General features: G+C 35.6%; 1 protein-coding gene across 1 annotated transcript; it reads left to right on the top strand.

Annotated features, from left to right (window-relative positions):
* The first annotated feature begins 5892 nt into the window (after window positions 1–5892).
* Window positions 5893–15180, top strand: LOC136833552 (lysosomal proton-coupled steroid conjugate and bile acid symporter SLC46A3-like). Its single transcript, XM_067095770.1, has 5 exons — window positions 5893–6938; window positions 10787–10888; window positions 12356–12493; window positions 13394–13634; window positions 14867–15180. Exons 1-5 carry the CDS (start codon window positions 6005–6007, stop codon window positions 14931–14933), a joined length of 1482 nt encoding a protein of 493 aa, XP_066951871.1. The 5' UTR covers window positions 5893–6004; the 3' UTR covers window positions 14934–15180.
* Window positions 15181–16488: the final 1308 nt, after the last annotated feature.

Raw genomic sequence — 16488 nt, 5'->3', positions numbered from 1 at the left:
TCCACAAGAAAAACATTTGGAATAGAGTTTTATAAAAACATTTAAAATAGTTTTCCTTCTTTTAGAAAAACATTTAGAATATTTTTCTTTCCATTCACTCAGTTCTTTGGTGGTCCAGCCACAGGTTCGTCAAACAAGGAGCCTGTTTTTGTAGTATTTTTCTTTTTTTTATCCTGAAAGTAAACCCTGTTCCGTCTTTTCCCCTGGGGCTTCCAGAGGCCATATCTCTCGAGAGGTGAATATTTATGTTATGACGTTACAACCTACAATCAAGCGATTCGGGATGAAGACATTAGAATTCTTACAACCCTCTTTTACGATGTTGTTCTCCGCTGCTGTCGTGGTGCGGGCTAGGCGTGGCGGTTTGTTTTCCATTCAGTGCCCCAGAAATGCCCTGCAGAGAGAGAGAGAGAGAGAGAGAGAGAGAGAGAGAGAGATAAACAAAGAGAATGAGAGAGGTGGATGAACGAAGGAGAGAGAGAGAGAGAGAGACAGAGAGAGAAAGAGAGATGGACGGACAGACAGGCAGACAGTCATACAGAGAGTCAGATTTGTTAGAGAGAGAGAGAGAGAGAGAGAGAGAGACTGCAATCATAAACGAAGAGAATTCGGTAACGTCAAAAATTCAGTTGTACTGAAAGATATTATATTTCGTCTTACATTTACCAGTCTTGTCCTTTTGAATAGAGTCGCTTAGTAACGACCTAGAAGGAGAATTTGAGGAGTACTATGTGCAGTGAAAAATAAGAACAAAACAAAAAATCACTTAGTTCACATTCATGACGTTTTATCTCCGGGAAAAATTATTTCTTGAAACTTGAACAATGAACAACTTGAACAAGAGTTTTAGTATTTGGAGAAGTCAGTATCTGGTTTAGAATATGGCAACAATAGGAGAAAGATAAGAATGTTGCTCTAAAACTCATATATATTTAAGGGAAGTCTTAGTTAAGTTTGCATTTTCGTGCAACAACGTAAAATTGGTATGTATATATATATATATATATATATATATATATATATATATATATATATATATATAACATATATATATATATATAATATATATATTATATATTATATATATATATATATATATATATATATATATATATATATACAAAATTGGTAAATATATATATATATATATATAAATATATATATATATATATATATATATATATATATATATATATATGTATATAGATAGATAATGTAAATACATATATATATATATATATATATATTTATTTATTATTGAGAATATATATTATATAAAATGAGCAATTTTTCTTGCCTAGTATTTTGCCGATATAAATCGACTACTATATAATTAATGGCATATTTTTAACTTTTAATGTTTTATACATAATGGCGTACATTTATAAGTAAGTTTTAGTAGCAATTCCATGTTACTATCACAACAATTGTTATCAACTTGTAAATATATATATAATGTAAATACCATCGTTGAAGGAAAAGGGAAGAACACAAGACTGTTCTCGCTTGAAAAAGCATACATGATGCTATACACATATATAACTATCATATGATTCTTAAGGTTGGTGAAACGGAATGTTTGATAAAGAAAGAACAGATAAGAACATTATAAATAAAAGTGTATGGTGCAATAGAAAAGGCACATAAAGATGTTGGTCACTTATGTAAAAAGAAATGGTCTAACATAACTATAATATTGTATATATAACTTTTGTAATTTATATAATATATATTTTTATGTATATAATAAATTTTCAGATAATGTAAATACACAACACAATCATTTTACAAATTTTGTGTGTTAAGCAAATCTAAAAGAGCAGAAGAGGTAGCACACACCTGTGTCTTTAACATTCAGGTGCACAAAGTAACAACGGTAGGAATATATATCCGAATGATAACCTATAGCTAGTGACAGGTCGGCCAAGGCATCCCCAAAGCCAAGGAGCAGTGGATATATCCAGGATAAATTGAAGATATGGATGCGATCATTCAAGAATTAGAGCTTAGAATGGACCTTCCAGCTGTCAAAATTGAATACTGGTTGTTTGAAATTGACAATACATATTCACACAAATGCATGCCGCCAAAATTTTCAAATCAAAAAAATCAGTTTATAAAATCTCTTTTCTATGAACTATGAACATGTACATACATACATAAACATACATACATACATACATACACACAAAGCATGCCATTAAATCAAAATCAGTAGAATGACCCACCTTGGTTTTTTTTTTTCGCAGTCGCTATTAAAATATTTTAGCCAGTTTTTTGATATGCAAATTAAGCCCTTTGCCTCAGAGTAATGTGATAATCCATCCGGCCCAGGCGACCGTATCATGCAATCAGGATACGGAAATGGACTTTGATTAGCGTCCGCATTATTTATTATATTCATGGCCGTTTCATCCGATAAATAAACGTCAGGTAATGGAAAGTTTAAAAGCCACGATTTAAATGTGGCATTTGCTGTATAGATATAGATATATATATATATATATATATATATATATATATATATATATATATATATATATATATATATATATATACATATATTGTATGTTAAATGGCCCTATCCTCAGATGAAATAGGGTCATCTTTTATTACTATACCTGTTTTATATTACTATACCTGTTTTAAGAACAGGATCAAACATCTTACTTCCATAAGATGTGTCTGGTAGCAGTGGCCCCTCCCCAACCTGGGTCAGCAAATTCCTTCTCTCTCTTCGTCTTCTCTCACTGAACCTATTCTTCAACAAAGGCCTACTGGAATTAAACACTGAGAAGGAAAACTAGACTTTATTTGCAAATTTAACGAAAGTAATTCAGCTAGAGCTACGGTCATGAAATGGAGTGAATTCCACCCACTATAAATGGGAAACGTTACTAGAGGGAAATTTGATACACAAACATACAGGTTATCAATTCTAAACCAGCTGATACAAGTGACTAACACCCTGGTCATCAAATAAAGTAATAAGGTCATAATTATTCTAGACCACAATAAATGTCATGTAGTGTGTAAAGAGTAAACACCACTTGCAATTATTCGTCCTCTCAGGACGAAACCAGAATTCTTTTCTATGGCCATGAATAATGTATCTTCATAGTGGCAGTTTTTTTTTTTTAAACACTACACCAGACTAAAAGCACATATCAACCACCTAAGATCTAAGCAGTCTCCCCCGTGAGTGTCTGTTCCTCTGATAATATACCATGGGAGATCGCACATACACACACGCACATATCTCACCAGAACCTGGACACTTCCGGTGGCATCAGTTCAATGTTCGAAAGATCACACTGTCTCCATGCGCTTGGATCATGACAGACCCAAATGCATACGTCAGATCCCACTGTCCAACCGTGGAAACCTCGACATCGACACAACCGCATCTGCAGCGGATGTGCCTCTGCTAGGTTGGCACACAGTTTGTCAAAACCGTAATATATATATATGTGTGTGTGTGTATAATATATGTATACATGTTATAATATATGTATAGATAGATGTTATATTCAGGCATTTAGCTAATTATCTAAAAATTTCAGGCAGATAGCGAAATGCACTTAGGGACGTTTCTTCCCTCCCCCCCAGGGGCTAGTACTACGGCAAACAGTGACTCACCAAACTGTTTCGCCGTGTTGAGTACTAGCCCCTGGGGGTTCAAATGTATTTTGCCGTGTTTAGTACTAGAGTTTCCAAGTGCATTTCACTATCTGCCTGAAATTTAAGGCAGTTCGTGAAATGTCTGGTTCTGCTATCTGCCTGTAACACACAACACACACACACACATATATATATATATATATATATATATATATATATATATATATATATATATATATATTACACACATACACTATATATATATATATATATATATATATATATATATATATATATATATATATATATATATATATATATATATATAGTTGGTGTGTGTTTGTCTTTCTGGTTGCACGCGAGCTCACTGACGCTACCAAGCACACGTTTGTGTTCACCTCCACCAAATGATGCTGCCACACCAGAAAACATTAACATTATTCCCGTCTCTTGTTAACGCTTTCACAAACTCTTTCACATATTCGTATCACCGCCGTCCCCAGCGAAGCGTAGGTCCTTGGCCGCTAGATGGCGCCGTTGGCCGAAGACAGCTATTACCCGCAGGGATTCTCTCTCGGTGTTATCTGAGCATATCTCGTCAAGGGAAATGAGATTGACGCGTGGATGAGGGGTGTCATCTCTGGATGCCCTTGTTGGCATCGTAGTCTTCCCCGGGTGGGGGTGGGGAGGGAGGTGCCCCTTGGCTTCTTATCTGAGTATAGTCTTGGATTTCTTAACATCGAGAGCTTCTGAAGATAATCTGTCGAAGAATTTTATTTTTTTTTAAACGATATGCATTCTTGAAAGATTTGCTTGTATTATGGAATCGTGAACCATAGGGGTATGTATCGGGTACCGAAATCCCAAACCCTTACATTTCAGCGCATTATATTCATCCTTCAGGTTACAGGAATATTTCATGATGTATGACGTATTACGAAATATGTTCTAATAGTCTGACATTTTTTCAGGCTACGGGAATATTTCTTCATATATTATGCATTATGTAATATATATCCTAATAATTTTATTCCTTTATGAATATAGTTTCCTCTTAGGCATAAAAGGACGAAAGGTCACCGCTGTATTCTGTTAGAGGAAGAGACAAAAACTAAAACTTTTTATTTTTTTCTTCCAAAACACTGCACCCTGGGGAAGCATAACTCGCGGGTGGTTTCCGTAAAGTGGGTGGGCCTTTTTGCTCCATCCTCGAAAATTTATTCTAACTTGCACTCTCCTTTTTTCCTTTACCTTTTTAAGAGATTATTGTCTGTTGATTTCCATTCTCTGTGAGATGGGACGTTCATGAGATCGCTTTGCGTTCTAAATCCAGTTTCCGTTTTTTTGTGATTTAGCTGGTTTTTCCTGTACCCGACTAAGAAAATACAATCTATTTACATATCTATCGATCTGCCTTCCAGTGATGGTAGGTCTTTCGGTATATACTGTAATCCCTACAGTGTACCGTAAAACATAAGGATTTATATTGGTTTTTTCTAGGTACCCGACTAAGAAAATACAGCCTATTTACATATCTATCGGTATGTTATTATAGGTCAGTTGGCATATAATATTTACAATTCAACTTAAAACATAAACTGGTATACAACAAGTTACAAATTATATTACTAACCTCTCTCTCTCTCTCTCTCTCTGTCTGTCTGTCTCTCTCTCTCTCCTGAAAATGAGCAGATCGTATTAAATACTAATGCAGAAAACATTTATCAAGAGTCTCTCTCTCTCTCTCTCTCTCTCTCTCTCTCTCTCTCTCTCTCTCTCTCTCTCTCTCTCTTTCAGAAGGATAATGTATAAGTTTTTAAAGGTTTTAATGACCAATAACTGATATAAAAATTGTAATGATTATGGGGACCTTGGCTATTTTTTACCATTGCTTTCCACAGTTATGTGGACATTACCCCTTATCTGTGTTACCACTGATAGTTAAATGTCATTGTTTTAAGTGAACGAAACAATAAATTAAGTAAATCAATATTAAAAAATACCATAATTGTTCTCGGGGCAAAATAATTTCGACAATATAACGATAATATGTTTTATGATTTGATTACAACTCTCAGATGGATTGAATTTCTTGAAATTTCGGGTTACATTTTTTAAAAGATTATTCTCTGCGTAAATATGATCATGGAGGCGAGATGGGCGGCTGATAATGTTAAAAACATGTTTTCGTAGTTTAAAAACGATCGCTCGGAAAGATAAGAAGACGGTTCTATTGTGTTTGCGATAACTGCTCAGTGATCATTAGCTGAGCGCGACTGACTGAAACCGTGTCAGTCTCCGTTGCAATGGTAATTATATTTTTGTATCTGGGAAAACTGTAACGAAAATTACAGAGAGTACTGAATTCATAAGTTTAAAACGGATGTGTGCGCTTGAAAGTATGGCAACAGTTGTAGATGAAAAAACTCCATTAATCTCAAAGATTCCAGAATCACCTGAACCAGCGGAGAAGCAAGATGGCAGGAGTAGCTGTACAAATTTTGCGAGATTTTTGTCATCCGTTCGACTCGAGCCAAGTATCGTGTTTTTTGGTATTACCAACGGCATGGAGGCAGTCTTTGGGACGAATTTCATCATAGATAAGGTTTGCAAAGCGTCTTACAGTCCGGATAAGTGTGAAAATCTTGATTCAGGCCTGTACCCTCGAGAGCAAGATTCCGTCCAACGCCTTTCCAGCGCTTACGGCGTCTACATCCGTCTGATCGAGTTCATCCCGGGCATCGTCGTCATGTTGTTTTTGGGCTCCTGGGGAGACCACCGCGAACGGAAGGGCCCCATCCTTTTGCCCCTGGCTGGAAATCTGTTGAAAGGACTGCTCCTGACGGCGAATGCATACTGGTGGTCTCTCCCGCCAGAATACATCCTCGTGGCTTATATTCCGGTAGGCCTAACTGGCTCTATGTTGAGTTTGCTCTCGGGAGCTTATGCTTACATCAGCACAGCTTCCGCCGGAAAATCGCGAACTTCGCGTGTGGCTGTTATCGGGGTCATCGTCCATTTCACTTCACCCGCTGGGCAGGCACTGGCCGAAGCACTGTTTGACCGTGGAGGGTATCTGGCCGTGTTTGGTGCCCATTCTGCAGCTGGTGCTTTGGCGCTTGTTTACAGCGGCGTGAGGCTGGAAAAGTGGCCCGAGGGACGCAAACAAGGAGATTTATCAGCTAGTGTTTGGCAGGCTCTTTCGCCCAAAGCTGTAATGGACATGTTTTTCGTAGCTCTCAGGCGGCGCAAGAACGGAGTCAGGGGATACATCCTTGGATACGTAGCTGCTGTATCGCTGTATGTCGTCGGTGTTGGTAAGTTTTGTATAGTGTCACTGTTCTTAGAAAGGTTATTCGCGTTATTCAGTCGAATAAAATGAGAAAGTCAGTTAGGCAGATTGTAACAGATCACGTTTAAACATTTTTAGTTCGTGACAAAACCTTCACTCTGAATACAAGACGTTTATGAATTACTTAAAAGAGTTACTTAGACTTACATAAATTGATTACTACTATAGGCGAAGTATTTAGGTAAATTGGAAACATCATATCTCACCTTATTTCCTCCAGAAAATATAATATTTAGAATCAAAAGTCCTCTTCATTCAAGACTTCCCTGTTGACGCTGAGTCAAATCTTGGTTAGGGAAGCTGATTGGAAATTCCTAAGAAAAGGTACAAACTATTTTATGAGCCTAAAAATCGAGGATAAAAACCTTTTAATTAACAGAATAATAATAATAATAATAATAATAATAATAATAATAATAATAATAATAATAATAATATGCAGGGAGTAAACTTTCTTGATGCATGTGTTGTTGAAAATATGGCAGTTTTCAACGAATTAATCTTATACAGGGTTTTTTCACCTCCTGACAATCTCGTTTTTTCTTGCCTGGCTAGGTTGTTGAGTAGAATTGATACCCGCCGCAACACAGCTCTTATTTGTCTAAATTGGGATATTTGTCAGAGATTGTTTTTATGAAAAAATATATTTTGCTTTATTTCTGTACATGTTTCATCCATCTCCCGTGGTCGTCGTCAGACGTTATGAAGACGAACTAATGAATTCAATTCAATTCAATGAGGGATAGGATAGGAGGGTTCGATTACAAATCGATTTAAACCCTGAGGTCAACCCGGAAGGAAGATATACTGAAGGGGTAAAGGGGTGAAATAAAGGCATAAGGAAGGATAAAGAATGGGACAGACCCATTTGTCATTGTATGTAGTGTAGTAGTGTAGTTTCATTATGTTTTTTTTAATGTTGGTTCGATTCTGTGTTGAGTGAAATGAAATAATGTTCGAAACCGTTTGGAGGCTTGGGAAGGGCCTTATTAGTTTACGGTCCAATATTGATCGTCCTCCTCTCCCTCCCCTGCAAGGGGGCGGGAGGAGGGACTCCAGACCACTGTGCTGGGTGGTATACAGAATTTAGGAACAAAAGCTTATGTTAGTATGTTAGTTTATTTCAAGCGCTCTTCCTGATGGATCAGCAGTTGCAGAGTAAAGTTACTGACCGCAGGGTGTGTGAGAGTCCAACTACTTTTGTGCAGGATAGAGTCACCTGGGGACGAGTGCTATACAAAAAGAGTGCTCGTTTTGTTTATTTTTGCAATTTTCTTGAGGTTATGTTACCGGGTTAGATCATTTATATGAGCGGGGCGGGGTCACCCGGCGCTGAATTATCATTGAGGCTCAGGCATCTTCTCGCTCTAAGTTGCATTTCGTAGCGTCGATGGTCTGTTTTATAAAGCGAGCGCTGCACGCATGGAAGGAGTGGGGAATTTTGATAGGTACTTCCGTTATATGATGAATCCTGGTCAATGGTCGCGCTGTGTGGGGCGCTTCGTTGTGGGTCTCTGGTAGCTGTAGGAAGAAGAAAGGTCTCTTGCGTGATGTTCATGATGGCCCTTTCTTTTCCAAGAGGCGCAGTCGGCGATGGTCTGATGTTTGATCTATAATGTCGATGTTCGGGATAATGTCTTGTCGTTTAATTGTCTGGTTGTTGGCAGTTTTTTGCATGATTGAAGATTGCACTTCTTGGCATGGCAGGACACCTTCGGAAAAACGCACGTTATCATTCCGATGTAACCGCTGAGGCATTCGACGGGGGCATAGATAACGGTAAATTACGTTGGTTTTGAGGGCCGCCCTGCTGAGGGGCGGCTGGATTGCCTTTCATTATCAAACTGCTTGTTTTTCGGTTCTTGTAATAAATTACTAAGTTGACCTTCTTCTCGGGGTTGGTGGTGTTGACGTTCTCTTCTATGATTTTGTTAACAGTGTCATTTATCTAATTAGTTACTAATATGATAAAAGCAATAATATTACCTCCGCCAATCTGGGACTTGTAAATTAAGTCTCGATTCCTTTATAAGTGCAATATTCACTGAAAATTCTTATCTTTATCCTAAAACTTTGTTTAAAATTGTTTGATTCTTACGAATTTCTACTGAAACTTGAACTTTTCCCCAAAGTTTGATCAGACAGGACACCCTAAGCTTAACGCAGACGCTTACCGTTGTCATTGATGCATTTGTTTCCTCAGAATATTCCGGAAGTGACATTTGTTCAGGTAAGAAAGGAAAACACTTGTCAAACTTTTTCTTGTCAGATTTGCAGGTATATCGGCGTCAGGTTTTATTTCAATTCATCCTATGTTATGTTCTTTTTTATCTTCTCTATGATTCGTTCAGGCTATGCCGATATTGAAAGAGCAAAGTCTTACAAACATCCAATCAGAAATCGTTTTCCAATATTTCAAATTACTGACTAATCAAGAGTTACAATCATTAGAAAGACATACAAGATATCTGCATAATATCCTTTTTAATAAGACTTGTTTATTATTATTATTATTATTATTATTATTATTATTATTATTATTATTATTATTATTACGGTTATTATTCAGAAGATGAACCCTATTCGTATGGAACAAACCTGACTAGGCCACTGACTTGAAATTCGTTTCTCCTGAAAAATTTTTGTCATTAGAAAGAAGTAACAGCAGGTAATGGGAAGTACAGAAAGAAGTCAGTTGGCAGAAAAGAAAAATTAAATCAACAAATGAGTAAATAAGCAGATAAAAATGTAAGTAAATAAGTTCTCATAAGTGATACAAAACAATTAGAAATCTGCTGGATATTTGTCATTGTGAAGAAAAGTCATTGACATTTTCCAAACAAGCAGATATTTTGACAGCAATGATATCAGCGTTGTGATATGAACTAAATTAGACAATTAGTGAACATTTTTTATTATTTGGGATGAATCTGACCTACTGCTAAGTATAGCTTATATCTCCGCGCCGAGATATAAGCTACATTTAAAAGTAGGTAAGTATTCAAATAAAAAAATTTAATATTCATTTTATATTCATTTTATATTTTTTGGGTATAAACAAAAAAATTCCATTATGAAAAATTATATAATCGAGAAGTATAGACTTCTGTTTCACTTCATTTGTTATTGTGAAGAAAAGTCATTTACATTTTCCAGTATAGCAAGTGTTGTCACAGTAATTGAATAAGTCTTGTGTTATGAACTGAATTATTGTCAATCAGTTTGTGAAAACTTATAATCGAGAATTAAAAACTTTAAGAAAGGATTATTCCCGATAGCAGATCCCTGCAGAGGAACAATTTTGCAAACTTATTCTTCCATTTCACTTCATTTTATTTCACGGAGGCCAAGCTGTTCGACTTTCTCTACCGCCGCAAGAGATTATTGTTAAACAATTTGTGGAAATTTATCATGAAAACAGTAAAAACTTTAAGAAAGATTTTTCAATAGCAAATCACTGCAGTGGGACAATTTTGCAAACTAATACAAAGCTTATCCTTCTATTTCCCTTCATTCAGATTATTGTTAAGCAATGTGAACTTTATCATTAAAACAGTAAAAACTTTGAGAAGGATTATTTCCAGTAGAAGAGCCCTGAAACTGGACTAATTTTTGCGGATTAATACAAAACTTATTCTTCTGTTTCGCTTCATCCAGATTATTGTTGAACAATTTGTGGAAATTTATCATTAATACAATGAAAACTTTAAGAGGGATTATTTGCGATAGCTAATCCCTGTAATAGTGTAATGTGATAATTTTGCAAACTCATACAAAGTTTATTCTTCCATTTTATTTCAATCATTTCCGCAGAGGCAAAGCTGTTCGACTTCCTCTACTGCCGCAAGAGATTTGGTTGGGACCACAGCACATTTACGCTTTTCTCCATCATCGACATGCCATTGAGAGCAACAGGCGAGTGTCAATCGTTCCTGAAGTCCAATAGACTTGAGAAAATTAATGTTTTGAAGCCTACGCGTAATTGCAATTTATCTAATCTATCTATTGGTATTACAGGGTCTTTTGGTCCTTGTTTGGAATGTGTCTGTTAGTATTAGAGTTCTGTTTTATTTTAGAATGTTATCATTCACAATTCATTCCTTCATTTGCGTGCAAAGTGGCTCGTGGTAACTATGCAATGGATGTTACTTTCCTTAACATAATTCTTTTAATGGCAGTCCCTTGGATATTCTTCCAGGTCAGATATACGAACACCTTTTTGTGAGTACATTTGGACTTTACACAGCGGATGTTACTTTCCTAGATATAATCCTTTTATTGCGCATCACTTGAAAATTCTCTCAAGTGAGACATGTGTATACCTTTTAGTTTTCTGTAAAGAAAACTATTGTGCCGGCTTTGTCTGTCCGTCCGCACTCTATTCTGTCCGTCCTCAGATCATAGAAACTACTGAGGCTAGAGGGCTGCAAATTGGGATGTTGATCATCCACCCTCCAATCATCAAACATACCAAATTGCAGCCCTCTAGCCTCAGTAGTTTTTATTTTATTTAAGGTTAAATTTAGCCATAATCGTGCTTCTGACAACGATATAGGATAGGTCAGCACCGGGCCGTACTTAAGTTTCATGGGCCGCGACTCACACAGAATTGAAAGATAGATCTATTTTCGGTGGCCTTGATTATACGCTGTAGCGGCTGTACAGAAAACTTGATTGCGCCGAAGTTTCTTCGACGCATATATTACTTGTTTATAGCTGCATTTGAACTCTACACAACGGATGTTACTCTCCTTAATATCATTCTTTTCATGATAGTGCCTTGGAAATTATACAAGGTCAGATATACGTTTACATATTTGTAAATGCTATTAAGTAATTGAATAAAGACTATGTAGCCCTTTTTCTTGTTATAAAAGACTTAGAATGGTCGTAACTTCCATTAACACAATCCTTTTTATAACAATCACTTGGAAATCCTGTTAGATCAGATACTTATATTTTTTGTAAGTGCATTTGATTATTATTATTATTATTATTATTATTATTATTATTATTATTATTATTATTATTATTATTATTATTATTCGGAACATGAACCCTACTCATATGGAACAAGCCCACAGCAGGGGCCATTGACTTGAAATTCAAACTTCCAAAGAATATCATGGTGTTCATTCGAAACAATTAACAGAAGGTAATGAGAAATACAGAAAGAAGAGATCAGCTATTACAAAAACAGATAAATTAGCAAACTGGTAAAGAAATGAATAAATAAATAAACATGTAAGTAAATGATTGAAATATAAGAATTGTATTAGGGGAGTAATGCATTGCACCTAGAATTAAGACTGACGAGCCCTTCTTCTTGTTATAAAAGATTTAGAGTCTTCATAACTTTGTTCTCATTTGTTTGGGCCGCAGGATCCCTCCTTGTGCTGCCTCTGCTCAGCTACTTCTTCCGAGTTGATGACGGAATTCTGGCCTTTATTGGGGGCACTTCGACGCTCTTTCTTTTCATCGTCAGGGGCACTGCGCCACAGGCTTGGGTTATGTATTTATGTGAGTAATTTTCTCCTCTCTCTCTAATTTTTATGAATTTGATAAGAGCCTTTGTGTATTCTTTATGAGCATCCTCTCTCTCTCTCTCTCTCTCTCTCTCTCTCTCCTCATGCACAGACATGTTTGTTTATTGCTTCCGCAGTAATAAACAAGGCACGTTACAGTACTACATTTGGCTTGGTTTTATGATAATTTAAGCACGGAGTAACACATTGCACACTATTACTTATAGGACAGAATTCTATTTCAAATACTGTATGTTTTGTTGGCCCTCTTTCATTTTTCGACAATTAAACATAAATTGTTAATGTATAATAATAATAATAATAATAATAATAATAATAATAATAATATAATAATAATAATAATAATAATAATAATAATTATGCAAGTCGTTTTCCTGTCAGCATGAGGTAGACTTCCTTTTCATTTAATGTTACTGAAAAATTATAGGCCTATCTTCCAGTCCACTGCTTTTGCCGTTTTAGTTTGTCATGAAATAATTTATTTCGAATTATAAAAACTCCTTTTTTTTCTGTTGACAGATTCTACTGCTAGGTTTGGCAATGACACACAAAAACTTTTTTTTTCCTCTCTCTCTCTCTCTCTCTGCTTTGAAATGAATGTGAAAACATTAAAAGCCATTCTCTCTCTCTCTCTCTCTCTCTCTCTCTCTCTCTCTCTGTTTTGAAATGAGTGTGAAAAAATTAAAAACCATTCTGTGTGTGTGTGTGTTTTGAAATGAAAGTGTAAAGTTTAAAAAACATTTCTATCTCTCTCTCTCTCTCTCTCACACACACACACACACACACAGTCACACACATCATTGATATGAAAAGCACGCACGCACACAAATCCATCTTGTTGAGTAATCAAAAACCTTCCTCCCTCTGCTTACAGCTTCCGTCATAGGCCTAGGCAACGAGATGGTCTCTGTGTCCTCCAGAGCCGCCCTCTCTAAACTCGTAAAGCCCGAGGAGCTGGGAGCCATCTTCGCCATCTTGTCGACGGGCGAAGCCCTCATTCCTATAATTGCTCCGTCCATTTTCACGGCCATCTACAATAGCACCATCGACTTCTTTCCCGGCTTGGTCTATATCTTCGCTGCCTCCTTTTCCTGTGGCATACTCTTCATTCTTACGTGAGTGAGAAAGTTGGCAAAGTGTTCTGTTTTTGTTATATGAGAAACTCATAGTTGCATCAGTAAATGCTACGACACCCTATTGTGCAGAAAGTGTCACTGCCCTTATAAATATTTGCACGTGCTGAATCATAAGGATCATAAAACCTTAAGGAACTTTGTTTTAAAATTCCCAGTGTCTTTATAAAAATATTCCCATGCGTCTTGAATAAAAATTCCCCATGTCATGATAAAAAAAAATTTTCAATGTCGTGATGAAAAATTGCCAATGTCGTTATCAAATTGTTGTATATGAAAAATCCACAATTCTATCAGTAAACTGTGTAGTTTGTCAAAGTTAAAAACACACTTTCGAACACCTGAACGGTTAACCTCCTTAACCTCTACATTGTTTATGTTAAAACGCTAAGGAAAAAACACCATTCAGGTATTCGAAAGTCTGCATTTAACTTTGACAAATGATACAATTTACTAATAAAATTTTTGATTTTCTGGGTACAATAATTTAATCTCGACATTGTGAATATTTTAACAATGTTACTTTTGGTATTATGATCCTTAGTATTTTTTTAGGACCTATGCAACTTTCCACACAATAGGATGTAGTACCATTTCGCTTTTGAGGATGTGGATGTCACCTGTGTCAGTTCAGTGTCCCTCCTGGAATATTCGTCCATATTCGTAACACTGCCTACCACAATTCCTGCAGTGGCCACAGTAAATGATGACAAATGTAATCTGCGAAATTATTTTAAAGCAACGTAGACATATATGAAGAATATAATACAGCGGACGGTCTCTTAATGAGTCAAGAATTTCATTTGCTATCTACTGCTGACACAATATTCATCCTTGCACGTCTGTTAAAATTAAGCGTGAACAGACCACCCACAGTACTTTATAATTTCCTTAATTTTGAAGACAAATTTTCCAATAAAATAACTGGATTTACCTTAAGAAAATGTACAGCTCTATTATGAACCAAATTTTCAATGAATTAGTGTCACGTAGCATAAAGATTCTAAAAACATTTGGCATAAAAAAATGGGTTGAGCATATATACAGTACATACACATGTATTCTTATAAGGAATTCTGCCATGTGTAACGATTTTGAATACACTGAACATAGGAAATGGTTGAGCATATATACATATTTTGTATTTTTATAAGGAATTCTATTTTCCTTTTTGCCGTAATCTCGCTTTTGATTAAAACGCTTCTCTTCCACAGCTGGATTTTGACAAGACGAGCCAACAACGGGTTATACAGGGAAGTTTCTCCATTCAAAAAGCAGTGAAAGGACTTTATAACTACGACCATGCTTAGAAAGTTTCCTCGTTCCAGTAAAATGATCTTCTTCAAAATGCGTTGAGGAAAAGTCAGAAAAGTCTCAGTTTTGAGTTTTGCGAGGCCATGTAGCTTAGCTATACATGTATAGTAGAAAAAAAAATGACTTCCACACATTAAATGTACCAGGGTACAAAATTTTGCTGAACCACGATCGATATATACACTGATATGAAATTTTTTATCACACTGTGATTTATATAATTGATAGAGCAAATGTTAATAACAAATTCACGCTACTTCGGAATATCCCCAATGGGGAATTAATCAGCGAAGTGGATTTATGGGAATTTGAAAGATAATGGATTAGAGCCGTTGAGCTGAATCATGCCACAGATACTTACCAGCGACTCCAGTCGACGTTCTACCCACTGAGCTATCAAGAGAGGTTAATGCCACGTCTGGAGTACTTTATTTACCCATCTAGAGCGGGTAGAACGTCGACTGGAGTAGCTGGATAAGTATCTGTGTCGTGGTTCGAGACTGGAAGAAACAGTCCATTGATCACTTATAAATTCCTCTTCGGTGGTGTTGCTTCATCGATATATTTTCCTGAGGTAGCCTGAATTTGATTTTAAGCTTATTATTTGTAGCTTTCATGATTTAGTGTACTCATATATATATATATATATATATATATATATATATATATATTATTTATTTATTTATTTATTTTATTTTATTTATTTATTTATTTATAAATCTTTTACAAAGAAAAATTAAAAAAACACTAACAATGTTGAAAATTCAAAGAGAGAGAGAGAGAGAGAGAGAGAGAGGAGAGAGAGAGAGAGAGAGAGAGAGAGAGAGAGAGAGAGATTTATCCACATTCACTTCTACCCGTAATTACACACTTACAAACCATCTGTAATCGAGACTGAAACGCGATTCGTTTCAGTATACCGTATTGGATTTAATAATCACTTTCAAATCGATTGAAAGTATTCATCTTGCAGTGGAAAATCTATCGGTATATTTACTTATAAACTTTCAAACCTAAAAGAAACACAAAAAGGACTGTTTGTGATCCCTGGATTGTATTAATTAAAGGTTACATTAAGATGTCTTTCTATCCGGGAGGTGACCACATACCATATAGCCATTGGTCTCTAAACTTGGTCTGTATATCTGGCCAGTAGATTCTATATGTATATCACGCAGTTTTCAAAAGTGTTCCATGGCAATATTTTTGCCACTATGTATCTAAACAAATATTAAGAGCTTTTTATTATTGTTATTATTATTATTATTATTATTATTATTATTATTATTATTATTATTATTATTATTATTATTATTATTATTATTATTCGAAGATGAATCCTGTTCATATGGAATAAGACCACATTGACTTGAAAATCAAGCTTCCCGAGAATATGGCGTTCATTTGAAAGAAGTAACAGAAGATAATAAGAAACATAGGAAGAAGAGTTCAGTCATCAGATGGAATAAATTAGCAATTTAATAAATAAAAAGATGATGTGCAAATTTGCGTGTGAAACCAA

Source organism: Macrobrachium rosenbergii, chromosome 51 (genome assembly GCF_040412425.1).
Source record: "Macrobrachium rosenbergii isolate ZJJX-2024 chromosome 51, ASM4041242v1, whole genome shotgun sequence".
NCBI lineage: Eukaryota > Metazoa > Arthropoda > Malacostraca > Decapoda > Palaemonidae > Macrobrachium > Macrobrachium rosenbergii.
This window is presented reverse-complemented; position numbering and strand designations above follow the sequence as displayed.